Genomic DNA, 23,726 nt, shown 5'->3' with positions numbered 1-23,726 from the left:
TTTTTTTTTTGCACCCTCAGATTCAAGATTTTCAAATAGCTATATATCTGCCAAATATTGTCCTATCCTAAAAAAATATACATCAATGGAAAGCTTATTTATTCAGATTTCAGATAATCTCAATAAATCTCAATTTTAAGAAATTGACTGGTTTTGACTGGTTTTGTGGTCCAGGGTCAAAATCAAAATGGAAGTTTTAACAGGAAACAGGCAAGTATTTTCCTAACACTCTGTATTAATTAAAAGTAAGCTACAGTAATAGAAGAAAGTAACTATGAAGAAAAGTAGAGAAAAGAGAAAACAATACAAGAATTTAAATAAGGATAATTATGGTAGAGGTTTAAGATAGGAGGTGTTTCTTATAATATTTTAAACAGTGGTTTCAAACAGGAGTCCTCAGCAAAACTTCTAAGGGGGCAGCAGGATGACTTAAAAGGATTTATATTAAGTTATATGAATTAAAATGCTAAAATAGACAATGTGTAAACCGAATATTTGAAATATATATATTTGAAATAAATATATTAATGAATTGTTCCTAAACAACCTTTATGTAAAAAAAGGTTTTCTGATATTTTTTTAATCAAAACAAATTTAACAAAATTTTAGTTTAAGAAAACAGCTCTTGTGGTTAATTATTTATTTCTATTAATAAAAAAAAGTTTGAAAACCAGCAGCTTTGTCATTTTTACAGCAGAACATACCGGACGAAATATTATAGCATATATGAAAGGCATCAAATATTGTGATGGACAGTCAACTAGTTGAAAACCATTGCTTTAACCATAGACTGTTAACCTGCGTAATGCAGCGGGACTTTTATTTTGGTAACGTCACTACCCGGAAATCTCCTCACGTTGTAGTGGACGGTGGAAAACACGTGTGAAACTTTACTCTGTAGATGTACAGCTGTTTATGTTCTGTTATTTAGTGTTTACTAGTTAACGTCACTCGCGTTTAGCTTGGAACTGACATCTCTGCTATTCAAACGAAGGATAATACTCCATTTAGCATTTTGGAAGAAGTCGGGTATCTGTGAGGATTTAGAATAGTTATTTAGGTACTACACCACGTCTTAAAAAGTCTCCTGCTTACTGACATGGCTGAGGACATGCTAATGCTCAACATCTCCTCAGATCCCGTAACGTTTCACAGAAAGACAGACCGAAGTCATCTGACATCAGCAGAGAAATGGGCACAGGTGAGTCAGTCCTGCACCTTCTGTTTTCATTTTCATCACTCACTGATGTACTCTGCTTTACACACAAGTTTATTTTCAGCCTGATTGTGAAGTGAAGTGCTGTACTGTCTGTATTGATGTTACAGAAAAAGCTAGAATCAAAGAGGAAGGCTGTCTTTGAGCCCCAAGAGAGCAGCGCCTCCAAACAGAGGAAGATTAATCAAACTGGTCAACAGCACACACACAAGCAAAAGCTGCAAACCCCCAAAAGCCCCTCTCGGAGGAGTAATAGATACACAGAGGAGAACGGAGACCATAGTGAAATCATTGCAGCAAAGTCGCCATCAAAGGTGAAAACATTTCCAAAGAAAGCTCCCGAAGAGCATGGAGACCATGGCAGACCATTTATCAAGACATCGTCTCTCTTCAGAAACAACCCAGAGATCCCTGATGTCCTCAGGTAGATGCAACACATTTGAGCTTGTGTAAATGGACTCAGGTCTTTCTCAATATTGACCTTTCCATGCCATTTTTTTTTCTCTCCTTTCAGTCCTGCTGTAAATCTAGTAAAGGAGAAAGTCTTCACCAGCAACACATTTGAAGAACTAAATCTACATCCTCATCTGGTAAGAACAAACTTCAATATCTCCTAACAAATGTCTCAACTGAAATGCTTATCCTATCTTTAGTCTTATACCTTCTTCTCATCTAAACAATTTCACAGGTGGCAACGCTCCATAAGGTGTTGAATGTGACCAGTATGACGAGGTACTGAAGCTTCATCTCATCGTTGTATTGTCCTCCTCCTCTGCCTCTTGTCATTTTTCCCATTTTCATCTGTGTGTCCAGTGTCCAGAAACAAACCATACCAGTGCTGATATCTGGTAAAGATGCAGTCGTGCGCTCACAGACTGGATCAGGTGGGATTTCTGGCCTCTTTCGTGTTAATGAGTTTTTTATATTAAAATTACTAAATTAAATGCAATAAATACACCAATAATGATCAGTTCATGAGTCATGCCATTTACAACAATCCTACATGCAGTACTAACTCGACAGTTGTGTTATTTCTTGGCGCTGTAAAAAATAGTAATCACAAAAGGGTTTAAGTTAGATGATATACAGAGTTAGAAGAACACAAAATCAGAAAATTATTTTTTAAAAGATGTGATTATTTATATGCCTTGTACAGGAAAAACATTGGCATATGGAATTCCAGTGGTTCAGTTCTTACAAGCGATGCAACCTAAAGTGAAGGCGAGTCAACGAATGTCTAAAACAGCACACTCAACATCAGGACTTTACTGACTGATCACATAATCATTCTTAATTTATGTTTTATTATAGTTGGCTGAAATTAATACATTTGTTTATTTTGAAAAAGACATGTCATTTATTGATCCTGTGTGGAGAAATTGGGGTTATTCATAGCAGTCATACATTCAACATTGTACATCACACACATAACGTACAATACTAGAAATACATGAAAGTTAGAAAAGTACACAATATACATTCAAATAAATTGGCAAAATTAGAGTCAGATTGAACATGTTACCAATAAAATAGATTATGCACCATTAATAATGTATTTGTAGTCATGTACAACAACTTCTTTTATATTATAAATTAAGCTTAATGTACTTTTTCAGAGATCAGATGGGCCTTTAGCTGTTGTGATTGTTCCAACCAGAGAGGTATTGTATTAATTAATACAAAACCACCAACATTTGTCTTGTGGATGAACACTTATATATTTCCTCTTGTTATATACCCTTTTTTATTGCCTTCCAACATGAATCTGTCTCTGGTTGTCCCTCAGCTTGCCCTGCAGAGCTTTCAGATGTTTCAGAAGCTTCTAAAAGTGAGAATTTGTATTTTCGCTAAATTAAAATGCTGTATTGACGTAATTGAGTTGATGTAAATCAAATTAATCTTCACTCAATGTACTTATTCCTTTCAGCCTTTCACCTGGATCGTGCCAGGAGTTCTGATGGGAGGAGAAAAAAGGAAAGCAGAAAAAGCCAGGTTAAAAAAAAACACAAACACACACAAAATGCATCGTCTGAGAGAGTTCATTATATCATTATTATGAATGCATTTTCAATAGATTTCAACTTTACTGCAAATACACTTCCGTTCAAAAGTTAGTATGATTTCTTTTTTTTAAAGAAATTAATAATTTTAGTCAGCAAATATGCAGTGAATTGATCAAAAGTGACAGCAAAAACATTTATAATGTTACAAAATATTTATATTTCTCATAAAAGCTGTTCTTATGAACTTTCTATTCATGAAATAATCCTGAAAACAAATGTATCCCATCAGCACAACTGTTTTCAACATTGATAATAACTTAAGAAATGTTTCTTGAGCAGCAAATCATCATGTTAGAATGATTCCTGAAGGATCATGTGACACTGAAGACTGGAGTAATGATGTTGAAAATTCAGCTTTGTCATTTCGGCAGCCATTACTCCAGTCTTCAGTGTCACATGATTCTTAAATGAATAAATTACATTTTTAAATATATTAAAATAGAAAACAGTTCATTCAAATTGTAATAATATTTCACAATATAACTATTTCTGCTGTGTTTTTGATCAAATAAATGCAGCCATAGTGAGCATAAGAGACTTCTTTTAAAAAGATTAAAGTCTTACCGACCTAACACAACTTTTGAACGGTAGTGTGTATTTCATTCTGCAATGTCACTTCAGTCTGCGCTTGTCTCTGTGTTGACTTCAGACTGAGGAAGGGCATTAATGTTCTGATCTCGACCCCAGGCCGACTGGTGGACCACATCAAGAACACTCTTAGTATAGCTTTCAGTGCTGTGCACTGGCTCATTCTGGATGAAGCCGACAGGTCAGTGTGTTTGCTGATTTGAACCGAGAATGACATTATGTGCTTTAAACAAGTTCACTGGTCCGCTCCCCGCTGCGCTGTGCTTACATGCTCCGATAGTAATAGGCTTGTTGGACTATACTTTATTTGGCTATACATTTTCGATTTCGGCTCAGAATTTTCATTTTCATGCATCCCTAATTGTATCGATTAGTTCTTGCAGCCTATTTTGCAGGTGTATCAGTATGATGTGGATTTTACCATTATATGTGTTCTGTACTGAAGGACTCTGGATTTGGGCTTTGAGAAAGATCTGACTCTGATTCTGAATGCTCTGAACGCCACTGGACTTGCCAGACAGAATGTGCTGCTTTCAGCCACACTCACCGAGGGTAAGCTCAGCGTCCGCTCACTATCACTGTCACATAATGAGAGAGTGTGTCTGGCTATAAAGTGAGACAATGGCGTAAGCGCTCACTTTAGACTGTGGGAGGTACCATACTTGCTTTACTCTAGTGGAAGCAGACTGGGAGCTGACAGGAGTTGTTGGTTCTCAGGTCCAGTCTCTCTCTGCTTGGCGTGAGAAAACAGGCTCTTTATCCCAATGAAAACTGAACGTTTTTGAGCCTCTTATAGCACCCTTCAGTTTTAGGCAGCACTACGTCACAAAAACGTCTTACTCTTACAACATTTTTGATCATAAAAGCATTTTTGGTGACTATCTATGTATGTACTTTGACCCTGTTCTCTGCATTTCCAGGACTGTCCCGATTAGCCAGTATCAGTATGAAGGAGCCTGTGAGTATCCATGTGTCAGAGGGGAGTGGGGAGACAGTTGAAGCGTGTCCCCAGGCGGCCCCTCAGGCTCTGTCAGACAGTTACGCGGTTCCTGAGAGACTGCAGCAGCATGTGGTGGTGGTGCCCAGCAAACTCCACCTGGTCTGCTTGGCTGCCTTTATTCTGACCAAATGCAAGGTAGAGCACACCATATGTTAAAACCATAACATAAATGTGTTATGCTGTAGATCACCTCGTGTCATTTCAGTTTGACTAATGTGAATCATTCAAACGTTTTATAATCTGCCAAAGTTGTGAAGAAAGCTGGAGCTGTTTTAGATGATCCCTTTATATATAGTTATTTGTCCTTCTAATATACACTACATATTTAAAAGTAAAACATCTTGTATAATTGCTGTTTTATTGTACTTATGCAACTTTTGTATTTTTGTAACTCCGTTTTTGCCATGAAGATGGCCTCAGATACTGACAAGACATTTAAAAAAAACTATGCTACCTACTAATATACAATACTGTTTATGTTTTTGAAAGAAGTCTCTTATGATAAACAAGGCTGCATTTATCTGATCAAAAATACAGAATACTATATCTACTGTGTCACATGATCCTTCAGAAATTACTCTTGCGCCTTGCATGGCTGACACCGCCGTCGGTGTATGAATGAGTGAGTGAATGGGTGAATGTGAGGCAATGTGTAAAGCGCTTTGGTGGCCATTGTGTCTGAAAGCGCTGTATAAATGCAGTCCATTTACCATTTACTCTAATATGCTGATTTGATGCTCAAGAATCATTTCTTATTCATATTAAAAATATTGATATTGCTTAATGTTTTTGGAATCTTTTTACAGGATTCTTTGATGAATAGAAAGTTAAAAAGAACAGCATTTAGTTGAAATCCAAATCTTTTTAACATTATAAATATCTTTACTCTCACTTTTGATCTCTGCATCTTTGCTCAATGAAAGTATTCTTTTTTTTTCTTATTTTACTGACCCCAAACATTTGAACAGTAGTGTTTGTGTAATTACCAAAATGTCTTAATTCTCAGCTATTTTAACTGATAACCAACTATGTTATTACTGCTAGAGTTTACAGTAACCAAGAAAGTCATTTGCTCGTAACATTGCACATTAGATGCATACCTTGCTGACTCTGGACTTATGTATGTTGCTGTGTTTTTGTACATAGTTTGAGCAGCGGCAGAAGCTGATCGTTTTCATATCCAGCTGTGAGGCTGTAGAGTTCCTGCTCACTCTCTTCACTGCAGTCCTCTGTGAGAATCCCAGCACCACATCAACCAAACGTACCTCATACCTCAACTTCTACAGGCTCCACGGCAGCATGAGACAGGAGGTGAGACGACATGTGCCAATCCAGAAAACAGCTATGGGTTTTAAAGAGGCTAATTCTCACCCAAGTGTATTAGACCATTAACTCCCGCATAGGACACTTACAGTTATACTGTTAGTTTTTGCTGCTTTGTCTTTAACTCTTGACTTTACGTATGTAAAAAATTGGTTATTGTAAGTGACTAACTGTTTTGCATGTGAAATGATGAACAATTCTGAACACCTTTAAATTGGTTCTGATTTAATGTATTTTTGGCCACTACATAATTTCTGTTCTTTCATTTCAGTTATTTTTTTAAATTTCTTCACTATTCTTCAGAAATCATTCTGATTTACTGATCCAGAAACATTTCTTCTTATTATTAATAATGCTGAAAACAGTTGTGCTGCTTAATATTTTTGTGGAAATATACATGTTTTATCAGGATTCTTTGATGAATAGAAAGTTTAAAGGAACAGCATTTATTTGAAATAGAAATTTTGAACGGTATAGTAGATACTATTTTCCATAATATATTCTCTTTAATGTATATCAGTAGAAAGTATTTTTAGTTTTCTGTGAATATATCAGGGTCCCCACGGTCATGAAAAACTTGAAAATATCAGTGAATTTTCAAAGTGTGATATTTAGGCCTGCAAAGTAATAAAATCTTAAATGAATGTACATTTTTATAATGAATATACATGTTTCTAGTTATGCAAAGCACTAAAATATGTTATTGGGTAGAAATTGCTTTTTGTGAGTCCAATCACTTTAAGATTTTTTTTTTTAAATCATCCATGAATCAAGAACAACTGGAAGAGTCTTGGTCATTCTGGAAAGGCATTGACCTCCAAACAGTTTTATATTTAATGTTTAAATACAAAAATAAATTATTTTGCATTTTTATACATTGAAGGCTAGTAGAAGCATTGCTTGGACAGTATATTGCCTCAGTTTTGTTATTCAGTTAGCAATTAAATATTCCGATTTTACTTTCCTTTTCTTTTAAATGACAATGTCTCTTAAAAGCATCCAGAAGCACTAGCAGCATATGACACTGGGTTAAACCATCATGGTCTGGTTGAACAGTGGGGTCTGCTGGCACTCTGCCAGCTGGCGTTCAGGCAACAGCCACAGTCGGTGCCCTGTGGCAGTGTCAGGGGAACTGCATCCTGCCACTGTCCAGCCTGCACCCTCACCCCCACACAAATGGAGCTGCCGTAGGTCGCCCATATGGCACTGGTAGGGCAGGGGACTCGGGAGTCTCTTGGTCAGATGTATGGGAGAGCAGGTCTGGGTGTGGTGCTGGCCTGTAGAGTGTTATGGATGGGTTTGGTAATGGGACAGCACAGGCTGAGCTCTGGACGTCTCCTCCGATGAGACGAACTGCAGGAGACGGGCAGCTGTTCCAGCACACAACAGATTGTGCTCCATGCTGAAAAAGAGAGGGTCTGTCGGATATCCCATTTTAAGTTGGGCTCTTATCTGTGTTTCCACCTCATCTTTTGTTCTGAGACAAGTGCAGATACATATTTTGCTGTGATAATGTCTCATACAACAAATTAAGCTCGTGTTTCTCTTTTATACCCTTTTTTATATTTATTTTTTTATTTTTTTAACTTGTCTGTTTCTCTCCCTTCAGGAACGCACTGAGATGTTCCAGGAGTTCTCTCAGTGTAAAACTGGAATTTTACTGTGTACGGTAAGTCATTTAGTTTCATGCCATTTGTATGGTAACTGACTTTGACTGCAATCTAAAGCAGTGATTCCCAACCAGGTGTGTGCATACTTGAGGACCAACCTGCACAGTTTCTAGGAATACATTATTATTATTATTCCCTCCACACATCTAACTGCCCTTCTTTCTTTGTGACATCTGCAATCCCACAATTATCCCTCATTGATGCATTGATATAATGTAGATATAATCGGTTATTTGATATACAAAGGTTTTAAGTGCAGGTGTGTGCATCTCCCTCCGTCCACCTCCTTTTCCTCCATCTTGTCACTTTGCAGAAAGGCTCCTGAAGTAAATGACTGCTCCTATTCCTGCTGACAGCCTGGCATGGCATTGTGTTGGATCCATCTGTATCAGCTCTAGAGCTATAGACTCCAGACACCCCAACTTAGGGTTTAGGCTAGTTGAGGTTGAGTGTTGGAGATAAGATTGAGTAATGTTCAAATGAGGTGTCTCTTTCAGTTCAAATTACATCTTCAGTTACTTTTTACTATAAAGCAGCTCTCCAGTGTGTTCATGTTTTTACTATGACGGACTGAACAGAAAAAATTAACCGGATAAGATTTCCACATCAAAGAACAGAGCACACCTACCTACTGTACTACATAATCACCACAGACCAATGGTAGTTTGAAGGTGTTTACCAGCTGGAGCGAACTTCGCTTTGGCAAGGTGTTTGAAACTCCTAAAATGAACACCAAACTAACTTGATTTAAAATCAGGTTGATTTTAAACCTGATTTTATTCTAAATGACGTCACAGTATAGGGGCTTTAATACAGTAAATTCAGTAGAGTGAATCACAATTTTTGTAATTTTTTTTTTCATCTAATATTTGTTTTTAACTTCAACTTTATTTTAATTATTCAATAGTTAATAACACCGGTTCCACATTTCCCTATTGAGTTTTTTCTAGACTAACAAGATGCTTTGAGGTAATGGTTAAATAGATTAATTAGATTAATATCTAAATGTGTTTTTGTTGTTTACTTTCCCTCTAGGATGTGGCTGCACGTGGATTGGATCTGCCTCAGGTTACGTGGATTATACAGGTTAGATTTCTTCATGTGTAAAATCTTGTCATTTGCATAATCACCAGTGTACAACAAACAATTTAGCCAGTTTTGCTACTAGAATTTCTCGCCATGAAAATAGCCACCGAAGCTGGCATTGCGTTACAAACAAACAAACATTTCTAGAATTGAACTTAATTCAAATTTCCAGTTCTTCTAAATGAATATCTTCTTTTGTTTTGCAGTACAACCCTCCCGTTTCCGCTGCGGAGTATGTTCATCGCGTGGGCCGGACGGCACGAATTGGAGCTCAGGGCAGCAGCCTGCTGTTCCTCACCCCCTCTGAGACTGCTTTTGTGGATGTGCTGGCCAATCACAACATCAGGTGTGCTGACTGGCGTCTCATCTATATCAGATTTACTGATCATTTTTCGATGAACTCCGACACAGCAGTAGGGGACTGTGGGGCAGGTCCTGTCTGATGTGTCCAGTCCCTGACTTTGTGATAAAAGATGGTCAAACATGGTCTTGTCTCTGTTCCAAAGCCCACAATATAACAGTCAAGAGCTGGACTGATGACTCTATGCTGATCTCGGCACTGGAAGCCAGTGTGGAGAGAAAACACACTCTCAGTCTCTCTGCATGAGAGCAGAATGAATCTGTTCTGCTGGCACAAGCACTATCATATTTGGCTCACATTACAGTCTACAGTACTAAAGGATGAGCGGAAGGAGTTTGGTAGCATTAGCAAAGCTCAATATGTTGAGCTGAACTATCTAAAGTAGGAAACTCACAGTCTGGAATATGTTGGTGCAATTCTTTCCCCCCATTGATAAATATTTTCTTTTATAATATGCATCTAAACCTTTTGGCTTCTCTCTCCCTCAGTTTGTCAGAGATGAAGATGGTGGACATCTTGGCCACTTTGATAAAGGATGAGCGCTTCAAAGGCAGAGGGAAATGGGACAGTAAGGTAACTTCTGACATCTAAACCTTAAAAACGGTGATCCTGACCCTTGCAAAACTAGTATTACTTTCCTAACTTGGTTGAAGATCACATGTTGTTGAAAATGCATGTCTAGAGAACAGCTGTGGGTGAAGAATGGCTTTCTCTTTATCTCTTTTTTTCCCCTCTCTCGACAATGAGAGCCTTCTGACAACAATAAGCGAATGTTTCTGCCAGCGCTCAGTCAGTCCTAATCCTGATTTAATGTCCTTTTCCCTCCCAGCACCAATCAGCTGGTTGTAATCCTCACTCATGCCACCCCCCTTGTTAGCAGCCTCATTTGAGGGTCAAAGGTCATTGATGGGGAGGGGCGATGTCATTAGTGTGTATAACCAAACACATTTATGTTGCTCTTGTTTTTTTATTGGCTTTTAATGTAATAAAATGTGATTTTTTTTCCTTCTGTTGTTTATCTTTGATGTGTGCCTCTTTGTACATGACTGCAGAGATCAGCCGCTGCTTTTGAGCAGGAGGTGCGAGAGAGAGCCACCGTTTTACAGACTGACTTTGAGAATTATGTTCATGCCAATAATGAGTCTCTGCAAACTGCGAAGAGCGGTAAGATGAAAAACTAATTATCATGCAGGGTTATTGTGTTAAACTGATATTTTGTTCTACAGCTTTGCAGCCCAGCTACATTTCATTACCTAGAAGAAATGTAAAATATTTGACAATGATTTAACCTCTATATCATAATTATTCATCAATAATATTCCTTTATTGCAATTGTGATTTGTATTTAATAAAATGAACAATTAAATGTTTTAATAATAATACAACAACAATAAAATATTAAATAAAAATGTTTTATTTATGAACAAAAAAATAATAATGTAATTAATAATTCATTATAATTAAGGAATATCATTAGCCTTAAGGCCCTGTTTTTAAGATGCGTTTTGGTCGATCGGATCACAAGTACTATGTATGGTGTTTTTTTTCCCCCGGACGAAATAAGCTCATGGAATTTACATATGATTGCGACCGGAGACACTGCCAAAAAACATACAGAGATCAGCAGCTTTAGTTTCTGCTCTGACAGCCACAAGACCACGCAGAACGTCGTGAGTGTGTGTTAGAAATCAGGAATGGTGAGAGAACATTGTGCTTGATACATTTTTCGTCTTCAAACCAAACTTGGGTCTTCAGCTGACAAAGTTTAAATCCTGTCTGGCTAGAGCACTTCCCATAATGTTTACGCATTAGGTCAGAAGGAGGAGAGTAGGCGGTCTTTTGTTTCTGTTTCGACCACATGAGCGTTTACACTATGAAAGCAATCTGATCAAATGCGTTTTCGACTACCTATGGAAGTGGTCGAAAGTGGACAAGCTCAAAAAGTTATAGACCCCGTTTACACCTGTATTCAGCATCATCCACTTATGATCCGATCGACCAAAACTTATCTTAATACCAGGTGTACACAGGGTCTAAATTGGTGTTAAAATGAGTCCTTTATTGCAAGTAAAACCATTTAAGTGCTTGGAAATGTCTGCTACCTGTGCTCTAAATGCCCCCTTATTATTTGGGTCCTGTAGCACTGCAGTCTTTCCTAAGAGCATACACCACATACCCCTCCAGTCTGAAACACGTCTTCCACATCCGCAACCTGCACCTGGGCCACGCCGCTAAGAGCTTTGGCCTGAGGGACGCACCCCAGGGGCTGGGCAGCTCCATAACCACTAATCCTACCAACAGCAAAGACTCCAAGAAGGGCAAAGACAAAGCAAAGAGGTACTGCAAGTTTTTAGAAATTGGACAGTAATTTATGAATCTGTCAAACAGTTTGCGGTGCCCCATAATATGATCTAGTTCTTCTTTTAGATAAATTTAGCCGTGTTCTGTTTGATGGTACATTTTTCTCTGTGGCTTCCGTAACATTTTCATATTTTCCCCACATAATATTTCATATTTGTGAGCTCTTTAACAGTCTTTTTTTTCACTGTTTTATTTCACTTATAAATTATTATTAATTAAAGGGAGGTGTTCTGTTTAACTCAAATCTCATGTACACTACAGTTCGAAAGTTAGGGGTCAGTACAAAAATATATACTTTTATCAAAATTAATACTTCCACCAAGGATGCATTAAATTGATCAAAGGTTACAGTAAAGACACATTTAATATGTTACAAAAGATTTCTTTTTTAAATGCATGCTGTTCTTTTGAACTTTGTTCATCAAAGAATCTTGGGAGAAAAAAAATTGTATCACGGTTTCTACATAAACATTAAGCAGTACAGCTGTTTTCAACATTGATAATAATAATAAATGTTTCCTGAGCACCAAATCAGCATATTAGAATGATTTCTGAAGGATCATTTGACACTGAAGACTGAAGTAATGATGCTGAAAATTCAGCTTTGCCATCACAGGAATAAATTCCATTTTAAAAGTTATTAAAATAGAAAACAAATATTTTTAATTGTAATCGTTTATTTTTTTCTTCTTTTACAATATTACAATTTTTTGCTGTATTTTTTATCAAAATAATGCAGCCTTGGTGAACATGAAAAAAAAATCTTGCTGATCAACTTTTGAACATTAGTGTATCCTATTTTAGGCCAAAAGTGCATAATTCTATATAGAATTGGGAATATAGCTCATTATTTAACTTATGACTGTCATGAAAGCTACATTTATCTATTAAGTACTAACAACATTGAATTAAAGCAATGGCATGTAGTCTAGGTATTAGCTTTTTCCAAGTAATGTCCTTGTAACGAGGTTAAATGTTGTGGGAAGGAGGAGGCGGGAACCGGCAAACATTCAACAACTTTAATAAATAAAATAAACAAACAACAAAACGAAAGTAAAAGACAGCAGCCCCTCACGGACGACTGCTGTCACATATAATAAAACAAATAAAAAACAAATCCAGGCCTGTCCTCTCTCAATCTTCACTGTCGTCGCTCCTCCTTTATGCTTCTGCTCGTCCTCGCCACAGTCCTTTTAAATGAATAAACAACAAAGAAACAAATGCTTGATCTGCTTCTCTCAAATCAAAATGAGAACTCAAAACACAGCCACTGCAAAACTCAATTCTGAGTCTGTAGACATGGTACTGCTTATGCTGTAGAGAGTGAAAAGGAATTGTTGAATTTATTTATTCTAATATCGACAAGGCATCGAAGTACCAGTAGTTTTGAATTTTTTTTAGCAAGACTATAAAGCTTGTGTTAAGCAAAACACATATGAGAAACCACCAATATCCTTTTTGGCTATAACATTCACCCACTTATCTAGTGTCACTTCTTAAAGAAAAGAGAAGAGAAATGCCTTCGAGCCATTTTGTAGGATAATGTTTTACTGTAAGTGTCCTGTAAAGGCTGCTCTGAAAATTTCCAGCACGGCTGCGCTGGAGAAAAGCCCACAGCTCACACACACACACTCTTGGCAGCTGCAAGTGTTTCACTGTAGCAGAGCTCTTCAGGGTCAAAGAGGACTAGTCAAGTCCTGCCTTTACCAGCTGTACGTTTTACCTTTCACCTTTGATACGCTCGCCCCTCTCGTTTTCCCTCGACTTCCTTTATGCTGTGACGCCCTTGCAGTGTTATTTCCAAAACATATTGAATATGACATCCTCTATAAAGAGCTGTTTTTGTTGCTTTCAATGCATACTATATTCGGGTCTGATTTACTGAATCTGATAGCAGTCTTTGGTGTAAGTAGGTGTAATTTGTGAATCTGATGGTGAGGATTATGGTGAGGTGAGGACTATGTACCGATGATACAGCCAGTACATCACAGTATGGTTGTTAGGCATTAATATGAGGTTTGGCTCATGCTTGACACTGCAGGGTTATTAGTGGTCATTTCCCATAGGATTGAATGTGGTGCTGCAAGCGTGGGTTCTGGTTAGCAAAGGCCATGTCCGGACTAGCCCTCGAGCGTGTATGTGTCGGTAAAGGCCTACCTTTGTGCATCCGTGTGTGGTCAGATTCTCCGCAGGGCACTTAATTAAACTGAGCCAGAGCCAAACACCATCCTGAACGTCATTACTATCACTTAGTGAGGAGGAGCTCTATATCCGTGTGCAGTTGTGTATGTTTAAAGTCCCCCTGTAGTCAATAATTGTATCCCTTAAAACTCTATGATCACCAAAATTACATATTTAAATGTTTTTTTCCTGGGAAACAAAAATTCTTCATGCCTTAAAATAGCTTGAATGTAACTCTACACCCTTGCCTCATTTAGTATACGCGGTTCTATGAATATGCTAATTAGCCCCACCTCGATCCACACTTTGACGTGATTGGTTACAAGGTAGTTTGTGACGTCAGAAACACCAGCGATTTCAAACCACTTTTTTGAGACTGTCCTTATGCAGTTTAAAAAAAAAATAATAATCAGCAATGGTGTTGACTTATGAATTTGTACATGGTTTGTCTTAAACCATATTATATATATATATATATATATATATATATATATATATATATATATATATATATATATATATATATATATATATATATATATATATATATTTACTATATGGTACTCATAACCATATAGACTTATAAACAACATTAAAAACTTGATTTTCACCACAGGGGGACTTTAAATAAAGAATATTTATTCACATACAGGGCTCTCCTTTAGGGTTTAGCATGCATTTCATAGCTGACCCGCGCATGCAATGATCACAGTTCTCTTGTCAGACCAAAACTGTCATTTCTGTTATTGTCAGTGTATTCTGCTGTATTTTACTTCCCTGCCTTTCATCCCACCTTCTGTTCTTCGGTGTGCCTTTGAGATAAAGGCTCAAAAGCCCCTACGTGCCGTCTCTGTGCTGTGAAGGGGGTGTCAGGTACAGTTTGGTAAAACTGATGTTAAAGTTGCTTAACTCAAAGGTTAGTGACACATTAAATTTAATTGAGTAGCGCCATTTTATTTAATTGGAAAACAGAGTCCCAATAGTCGTTCTTTACAGAAAAACGTATTCTGTTGCGGAAGGGCACTGTGAACATTCTCAATATGTAAAACTATTAGGGTAAAAATCCTTTCAGGTCTTTAGGCTATTATTTAAATTTTTGGAGAGAAAACGTACATCAGAAATTTCAAATCGAGACAGTCGGGAAAGTATTTCACGAAAATTTAATTAGAGCACGCACCAGAGTTTCCTTTACACAACTACAAACACAGCTTGAGTTACAATGTTCGAGTCATGAATAAATGACTCAAAATTCACAAAATGGCTCCAAACTCGCTTGCTCCGCTCGTGGGCCGTTTGAAGTCAGACTCACTCCATCAGTGTCAGTGAATCATTCAGAGCCGTTACTGTTTCACAGCTGGCTCCCTCACTGAACCACCAGTCATTTATCAGGTATGTTCAATAAATAAAAAAAACTGCCAACTCTTTCTGTGATATACTGTACTTTAGAATCTTGAGACCTATATAAGCCGGTAAATAAGGATACATACTCCCAATAACCAATAATAAAATTAGAAAACCGTTATTCCATTTATACAACTACATATCTGAATGTTAAAATAGTTTTTCTTGCTTGTTTGATTTTTGTAATAATTAGAATTGATACTGATGAATATAATGATGAATAAGATTGTTTAATAATTTGTTAACATTTATAAATTCAAATATGGTTTATAGTATATACACAATGGGAAATATGGTTTATAAATAATCATTTCAATATGATAAAAACAAATATTATTGGTTATTTCATTTATGAGGTCCAAACATGGCACAAATTTATATTCAATCTGCTCCAAAAACTACCTAGTTTAACTAACTTAAATCGATGTAGTCTATAAACTAAAACATCCTGTCATCACAATAAACAGCAGTGACTGTTAAAAACATATCTATCAAGCGAATCTTTAATTTGTCAACTTAAAAAAAAAAACCTTGATTGGGTGCCAGTTGCTCCCTCAATTAAGCCCTGCTTATTTCATCCATTTTGTAATTTCACAATTTTATGTGAAGTCATTGTTGTATGGCTTCATTTGTACATGTGCACTTCTTTATGGTAGTGCTGAGTTTTGACTTGTGCCACATGCTGGCTCAGACACTATAGGGAGAAGCTTGTGTCTAACCACTAGTAATTGGCAGGGTGACCTCGGCAGGACCTGTGAATGAAACCCATGGAGCGGGACAATAGGTCAGTCCCACAGGAGCTGCCCCCAGAGCAGCCCAAACGCATCTCACACTCTCTCTCCACTGCCCAGACAACAGACAACACCCGTAATGAACTTATCAGCCGTCGTAGCTGACAGCTGACATCTATATTAACCAGCCATCACTCCATATAGAATATTCATGCTGCACTATGTCGATGCAACTTAACTGGTCAGTGCTTTGGCCCTATTAACATTTACCATTCCCAGCCTAATTGTGTGCATGTGTGTGACATTGCTGTGTTGTGCTGCGCTGTGCCTTACGGTCTCAGTCGAGTCTAGCCGTCCTGTCAGGAGAGACTTCATTACAGCTGGCTGTGGTATACACTGTCCATGTCCAGACAAGATTTCTCTAATGAGCAGATCACACCAATATAAACACACACACATTTATGGACTCGTGACTGAACAACAAAGACCTCTGATACACAGAAGAGAGGCCATTACAGGCAACCAAAAATACACACGCATCAATCCTTCTGAGGGTTTAATTCTATTTTTTGTTTTTGCAGGATGTTGTTAATATAAATATATATATATATATTATATATATATTATATATATATTTTATTTGCTCATTTTATATAATATTGTGCATCTCACCAAGGCTGCTATTATTTGATATAAAACCGTAATAAGGTGAAATATTATTACAATTAAAAATAACCATTTTAATATTCCTGTGATGGCAAAGCTTCATTAGCATCATTACTCCAGTCTTCAGTCACATGATCCATTTAGAAATCATTCTAATATGCTGATTTTCTGCTCAAGAAATATTTCTTATCAATGATGAAAGCGGTTGTGCGCTATGTTTTTTATAGTCTTCGCTGTCACTTTTGATCAATTTAATGCATCCTTGTTGAAAAAAAATTTAAATCTTACTGCCCCAAACTTTTGAACGGTAGTGCATATATATATATATGCTTTTTTATTTTTGCTAAAATTACAATTAGTAAATACAAAAGTAGAAAATATCTATAAAATAGAGATAATAAATGGCTGATAAAGTCATGGACAAATCATTGAGACTCATTGGTCAGAATGAATGGGAACCCTGTGTGTAGATCTGGACGTCCCACAGGATTGTCTTTTTGTCGTTATTTGGTCCATCTTCCTAGTCTGGCTGTGAATAGTTTTGAGGGTGTTAGTTATGGGCATTGTATTTGTAATGAAGTTCGTTGTTATAGGAAGGAGGCGGGGGGAACTGGCAAGCATTCAAAGACTTTAATAACGTAAAATAACCAAACAACAAAACGAAAGTGAAGGCAGCAGCCCCTCACGGACGACTGCTGCCACGCATAATAAAACAAATACACAAGTCCAGGCCTGGCCTCTCTTGTCACTGTCGTCGCTCCTCCTTTATGCTTCCGCTCCTCCGTGAGAGATACGAGACCGATGCGCCGCGCAGGTGTCGCTCATTATCAATCACGCCACCGGCCTCGCGCCGTTCTCTCACGGCCCTCGCCCTCGCCCTGCTCCCCACAGTATTCACTTTGTGGCCAGGCGCTTTTGTTAATTTCACTCCATTTTGTTCGTTGCTCGGCCTGCTTGCAGATCTCCCTCTATACGTTCTCTGTTTCTGAGAACTTTGATGGGTTTCTGATTTTAACTCTGTGATACCTAGCTGATGGAGCACTGCTGCTGAGGCATATATTTATGACACGTCTTTCTGTAAGTGTAAATACTATATAGTGACATTCTATATATAATATACACCATTGTGTATGTCTGCATACATCCTGCTTATCGCCTGTAGGGGTCCCTGTAGAGCGCTCGGGGACCAAAAGAACAATAACTGCTGTCTCATAGCTGCTCTAAGCCCTGGGGGTAGAGTGTGTCGTGTGTCACCATGAGGTAGGTGTGTGTATTGGATCCTTAAGCAGCCCCATGGGGGCAAAGCGCCGCTTCATTCTCCACAGTTATTGATTAGATAAACAGTCACTAGTTTTACATCAGGCCCCCGCTGCTGTCTACGAGCCTTTTATTGACGACAGTGGGAAATTTGTTCAGCCAGACTCAAGCCAGCCAGATTCTTATCTACCTCCACTCTTTACAGGATAAATCTCAGATTGTGCTTCAGAATGCTTTTGAAATGGTTAGAGCAATTCACACGGTTCCTGTTAATTCAAGAGCTTGTTTATTGTTCTGCTGTTAGTTTATTTGTTTTGTTTTGATTTTGAGAGGAACGGCTTTTTAATAAGAGTGATAGTAGCTCTTCATTTAAATGTTTTTCAGGCCTCCCAAGAAACTCACATCAAAGGAGCGGGTGTCAAACCTAATGCGCTCAGAATATCTCAGTGGGATAGAGGGAGAATCCAAGTCTATGAAGAAGAGGAAAAAGAAGAAAGGTCAAGCAGAGGAAGAGGACTCTGCATGAAGTGGAAGATATAGGAGCGAGATCCGAGATGCTCTTTCCGGCCGGAAAGTGCTGAGGTCGGAGCCTTCGTGGCAGGTGGATTCTCACGGTTGAACTCACAGGTGTTTTTACACTGTGACATTTTTTACCTGGACCAAAGCACGACTGGTCAGCAGCAGTGTGAAAACCTGCTCCATGCAAAAGCTTTGATGCAGATGGTAAAATACGCCTATTGGAGTGAAATGCATCTGGAATGTTTTATTGCTCAGTGAATTTTATTATAAAAATGTGGTGCCATAAATATGACTATTTGAGCAATGTGATGTACACCAACTTAAGCTGTTTTATAAAAATGTTGTAAAACAGACTGAATTTTACATAAAAATGAGTTGTATTTGATGCGTGTTTGTTATTTGATTTTGGGCTATTGAACCCAATTTCTTTTCAGAATCATGCCTTTTTCATGTTGTACACAAGGTTACAAGAACTACGCGTAAAAATAGTCTTTGTTAAAGGCTTTTTAGATCGTTTCCCTGGCTTGAATTTCGGCTTGGTCAGGTAAATAGGGCTGGATATGTATGGAGGCTTACGCTGACCAGCTGTCCAAGCGTTGAGTCTGTCTCGCCCGGTCACCAGCTGCTGTCTTTTGGCCGAGTCTTCACTGCAAGCCCTAAAAGAAATTTGACTGGAATATTACGTTTCACGGTCGCTTTATTACGGTAAAAGCCTCTTGTAAAAATTTGATTGGTCTGTAATAATGAAACGCCTATTATTATTGGTCAATTAAACCCACACAACAAACCACTTAGCCTACTCTCATTTCGGTGTGGGTGAACTGCTCTTTACGAAGCGCCTGTGAAGAGGGCTCACAAAAGGTTTCCATTGGCAGTAGTTTGTATGCTTGTGTTAATTAAAAACGTAAATGTGGACGTAAATGCAGATTGTTGTGAGAAAGTGGTATTCGCGTTTCGCAATATGAGCGCAGGAAACTGGACATTTTTATTGCGTTCACGGGCTGTCGGGTAGGCCTATTCTGTTCCATTGCAGCTCTAATGCACTTAGCCTATACAAATTCGATATTATATTTGCTAATTTTTAAAGCCCACTTTATGCATCATATATCCACAAAAAAATATACTATAATTGCTTGACCAAGATGATATCGAAGAATAAATTACTCCCGTCATATGTGACAAATTCACAGTCTTTTATTTAGAAAAGTATTTTGGCGTCTGTTGAACTGGGGTTGAAAAGTACCCATAACCACAACACTATTTCCACAAAAACAGTTTAAATGTCTAAACAGGTTGCAGAGCCATGTTTTGCGCTGATCTGTGAATTTCATTGAGGAAACTTTTTTTTGTTAAACAGCCGCACAGCAATACAACCACCATCACAATAATCGGTGACAAATTACATTTCAGTTAGGCTATACAACATTTGTTAATCCGTCATTTTAGTTTTATTATTTTTGTTCGTAAAATGCATTTTTAACATTAGGCAGAATGATTAAAAAAAATCCACAGTTTTTCAGTATTGCCTATGGTTCCACTGAAATGGACTTAAATTATTTTATGATGTTTATTTTGGTTAGTTTGCGTCATAATTTTGTGCAAATAAACCACCCAATTTCTTAGGGGAAAAGCAAGTTCATCAGAATACAGTCACGATCGAGGTTCATGGAGGGATGGAACTTCAACAAATAATTTTCTGATAACTTCTTTCGCACGTTAAAGTTTAATAAATAGTTAGCAATCGCCTTTTGGTCAGAGTCATTTGGAAAAGTCTATTATTGCGCGTTTCTATTTTCAGTTACACGGGTATTGTCCAAGCGCAACCCTGTCTGTCGTTCCTGAGGTTGGAGCTGCTGTCAGGTTGGATCAGTTCATCGCGACGTGTGTCTCGGTATCACTCCAGAGAGAGACGCTGGATCTCCGGCGCCCTGAAGACCGTGCAGGAGGATCCTCGGGACCAGAGGCCGCTGAACCGGTGGGGGAGGCACGGACGGCCCTCTGTAGAGGTACAACCCTGGTCCCGGGTCGAGGTTAGAGACCAAACTTTGTGGGTAGAAATATGGTGATGGGAACATTCTCTGTAGAGCTGAGTAATTCCCTGCTTCCGCGAGCAGCTCCAGCCCAACTGCGGTCTGCCGTTTCCACTTCGTTCTGTTTGAAACAAACATAGGCTTCATTGATTTAGGCTACATTATAGTGTTCGTGTTTTCTTAAAATATTCTCAATAAATGGCCGAAATTCTTGGGGAGAAAATTTAATTTTTCTCGTAGTTTAGCACAATAATAATAATAAAATATTTTTGGAGAAATGTAGGCCTAAGCCAGATCAAAGTGTGGAGTAGCCTAACTAACCTGCAGGAACCCATTTTGTCATGTGACACTAAAACCATAAAACAAAGCCTTAGGTGTCTGTATTTTAGGTTTTTACTTTTTCACATTAATTGATATTATGAACGTTTTGTTCAGGTCATGCAAAGTAGGCCTACCCTAGGAAAACTTGTTTACAAATTAAGGTGCAAGGAATATATTTAGTAAGGCAACTTTAGTAGCCATAAGTTGCTACTAAAGCAATAGTAGCCCAATAAAAAAAATGTCGGTAACACTTTATTTTACAGTGTCCTTGTAGTAGCCTGCCCCTACTGTAGTAATAAGTAAAAATTATGCATAATTACATGCAACTAACCCAAATCAAACCCCAACAAGTAACATGTAGCTAGATAGTTAATTATTATAAAAAAAATGTTGGTTTAAATTTAAAAAGTGCCTTACAATTGAGTTAATGCAACAAAGGAGATTGGTTTAATAAATTGAAACTCAAAATATTATGTTCTGCCTATCTGAACCACATTAATTATATAAGTTGATTTGACAAAAGATAAAAAGTCGTGATAACAAATCATGAAAATATTTTTTTACAGGCTAAATTTATAGGCCTATACTGTAACACGGACACCTTAAAATTAATTGTAGCCTAACCAAAATGTCTTAAACCAACATGATTAAAAATATTACAAATATGCTATACTTGGCCTATTCCAACATCGCCTTCATGCAGTTAGTGTTCTGAATGTTAATTGGTAAACTGTGAACAAGTATTTGCCGATTCATGGAAAGTTTTGTTCGTCGAGGATGAATCCGTGTAATATCCTGTTGAACACTCATCCGTCAAATTGTCACTCAGCAAAGAGCCATTTCAGATAAATAATTAATAATTTTGGCAATTGTTTAATTACTACTCGGAAGCTAAATTATTGATACACGATGCAATAATTTATTATTTATAACTAAATGTGTTGGACTCATGGTGTGCGAGGTTGTAGTTTTGCACAACTTTTTTCCCCGTTGTGGTTTAATTTGACAGCAACAAACAATTATTTTACAGTATAATAATGAAAGCTATAAATAATATTTCAAAAATATAAAACCTTTCGTTTTTTTTATTTTTATTTTTTTATAAAACTTTTAGGCCAATATGTATACCTTTTAAAATGTTTCAGTCCACATTATGACTCTATAGTCAGCTTCTTTAATAAGCTACTTCTGTATCATTGACTGTAAAAACATCAAATAAAAAATCAAATAGGCTATGATTTTCACAAGATGTTCACCTGCGGTTCTGGTACCATGTTTTGACCTGTGTGTCAGTGAGGCTGAGAGATGCTGCCAGCTCCATCCTGTCCTGCACGCTCAGATACTTCTGACGCTCGAAGCTGCGCTCGAGCTGCGCCAGCTGGTGATCAGTGAACGCAGTGCGGGCTTTACGAGGCTTCTTCAGCCTGGAGCCGGGGCTGTCTCTACTGCTGGAAATTTCGCGATCAGCCTCGTCTTTCACTGAAAACAAATACACCATCAACATTTGTCATTTTGACAGACACGCTTCTTTTTTTTCTTTTCTTTTTTTTTAATGAGCGTGTTTGTTTTACTGCCTTTCCCCCATTTCTTCAATTCCTGATGTTTAATTATTTTAACATTATTTTCAACAGCACTAAAACTGTTTTTGTTGTTGAAAATATTAGGCCTATATTGTTGTAATGTTGCACTGAAATAACTTAAAAAGCAGCTTAATCGAGCTGCAATGAGAACTTGAGACTGAAATGCGGATTGATATCTATTATGAGACGCTTAGGTTACACATTTTATCATCAGATGGTCAAATCCAAAATTCTTTAATGAAACACCTTTATCAGAGCACACGGATCCTCTCGATTGTATCTGTAGGCCTATCACCAGGGAAATTTTGTTTGGTTTTGAAACCATTAGACATTTCGACTAAAGTGACCTCCAAAACGGAGATAATTTCTCATTTAAATACCTTACCTTGACAATTAATTACATTGAACTGCGTTAGAGGAACAACGAGAAACAAAAACGAAAGTATGAAAAAGTATTTTTCGAAATACGAAAGTATTTTTCTTTACGGGTGTCAGCAATGCTGCCTATTTATTCGTAGTTACTTCGTGATCTCTTATAAAAACCTCTTTCTTATTTTAGATCTTGATTTTAAACATAATCATTTAGCCATATATAAGAGACTTATGTTTTACCTGATTTCTTAGATATGTAAAAGCTCACAATTAATTTTAACAGCAAACCATGAAATAATCTAAAGAATATGAAATATTAATAAAAACAAAATTGAATTGTGTTTCTATTCGGAATCTTTTGAGTATATATTTAGCTTCAATATTTCTTTGCAAGATGTGTTTATGAAAAACAAGCTTAGAGTGTCTCACCCCTGTATTCACTGTCCGAGGACGAATTGCTGTGAAGTTTGTCCATACAGTCTTCAGCATCTTGTGCTAACTGTCCAGTGCTGGAATAAGGAGCACAGGCTGCCAGAGGTTTGCAGTCTGCTAGTATGTCTCGGATCAAGAACGAGGACGTGACTGTTCTCGGCTGCTGCGATATTTGTAAAGGAGAGTCCAGTCCGAGAGCGCGAGCGTGTCTTTGCACTGCGTCTTCTACTGAGGTCCGTCTCGGGGAGGGAGGCGACGAGCAGCCGCTGTCCAGGTCCGACCGCGGGCTCAACTCCGCTGGAGACCCGCAGTCCCCCTTGGACATACACGGACTGCTAGGTCTGTGAGAAAGAATAGACTCGATCCCAAAGCTCGACCCGTGTGATACCTCCATTGCGAGTCAAATTAATATCAAATGTGCATTTGTCCTTTCAGACACTTGTTTTGGTGATGCAGCTGAGAAAATTTGCAGATTCAAAACGGTAAAATCAGATCATAATTCTGGGGGAAAAAGACTTCCAAACTCCTTTTGATACTGTCCCAGAAAAAAGGTCCACTATTAATGAGT

The 23,726-nt window shown here is 37.7% G+C and overlaps 2 protein-coding genes across 2 annotated transcripts; one reads left to right on the top strand and one right to left on the bottom strand.

Annotated features, from left to right (window-relative positions):
- Window positions 1-845: 845 nt before the first annotated feature.
- ddx31 (DEAD (Asp-Glu-Ala-Asp) box polypeptide 31) lies at window positions 846-18,808 on the top strand. Its single transcript, XM_056257341.1, has 20 exons — window positions 846-1,201; window positions 1,327-1,640; window positions 1,731-1,806; window positions 1,905-1,948; window positions 2,030-2,100; window positions 2,373-2,437; window positions 2,833-2,877; window positions 3,003-3,044; window positions 3,144-3,208; window positions 3,929-4,048; window positions 4,313-4,419; window positions 4,788-5,002; window positions 6,014-6,178; window positions 7,800-7,859; window positions 8,896-8,946; window positions 9,153-9,292; window positions 9,796-9,880; window positions 10,360-10,471; window positions 11,449-11,644; window positions 18,289-18,808. The coding sequence occupies exons 1-20, from the start codon at window positions 1,100-1,102 to the stop codon at window positions 18,428-18,430; spliced, it is 2,217 nt and encodes a 738-aa protein (XP_056113316.1). The 5' UTR covers window positions 846-1,099; the 3' UTR covers window positions 18,431-18,808.
- Window positions 18,809-19,848: 1,040 nt separating this feature from the next.
- On the bottom strand, window positions 19,849-23,669 carry barhl1a (BarH-like homeobox 1a). Its single transcript, XM_056257337.1, has 3 exons — window positions 23,156-23,669; window positions 22,031-22,253; window positions 19,849-20,574 (listed from the first exon to the last, which is right to left on the bottom strand). Exons 1-3 carry the CDS (start codon window positions 23,550-23,552, stop codon window positions 20,295-20,297), a joined length of 900 nt encoding a protein of 299 aa, XP_056113312.1. The 5' UTR covers window positions 23,553-23,669; the 3' UTR covers window positions 19,849-20,294.
- Between the last annotated feature and the right edge of the window lie 57 nt (window positions 23,670-23,726).

Source organism: Rhinichthys klamathensis, unplaced genomic scaffold (assembly GCF_029890125.1).
Source record: "Rhinichthys klamathensis goyatoka isolate OS25496 unplaced genomic scaffold, OSU_Roscu_1.1 h1tg000137l_1, whole genome shotgun sequence".
In the NCBI taxonomy this organism is placed as follows: domain Eukaryota; kingdom Metazoa; phylum Chordata; class Actinopteri; order Cypriniformes; family Leuciscidae; genus Rhinichthys; species Rhinichthys klamathensis.
Note: the sequence above shows the minus strand (reverse complement) of the source record. Positions and strands in the feature narration are given on the sequence as shown.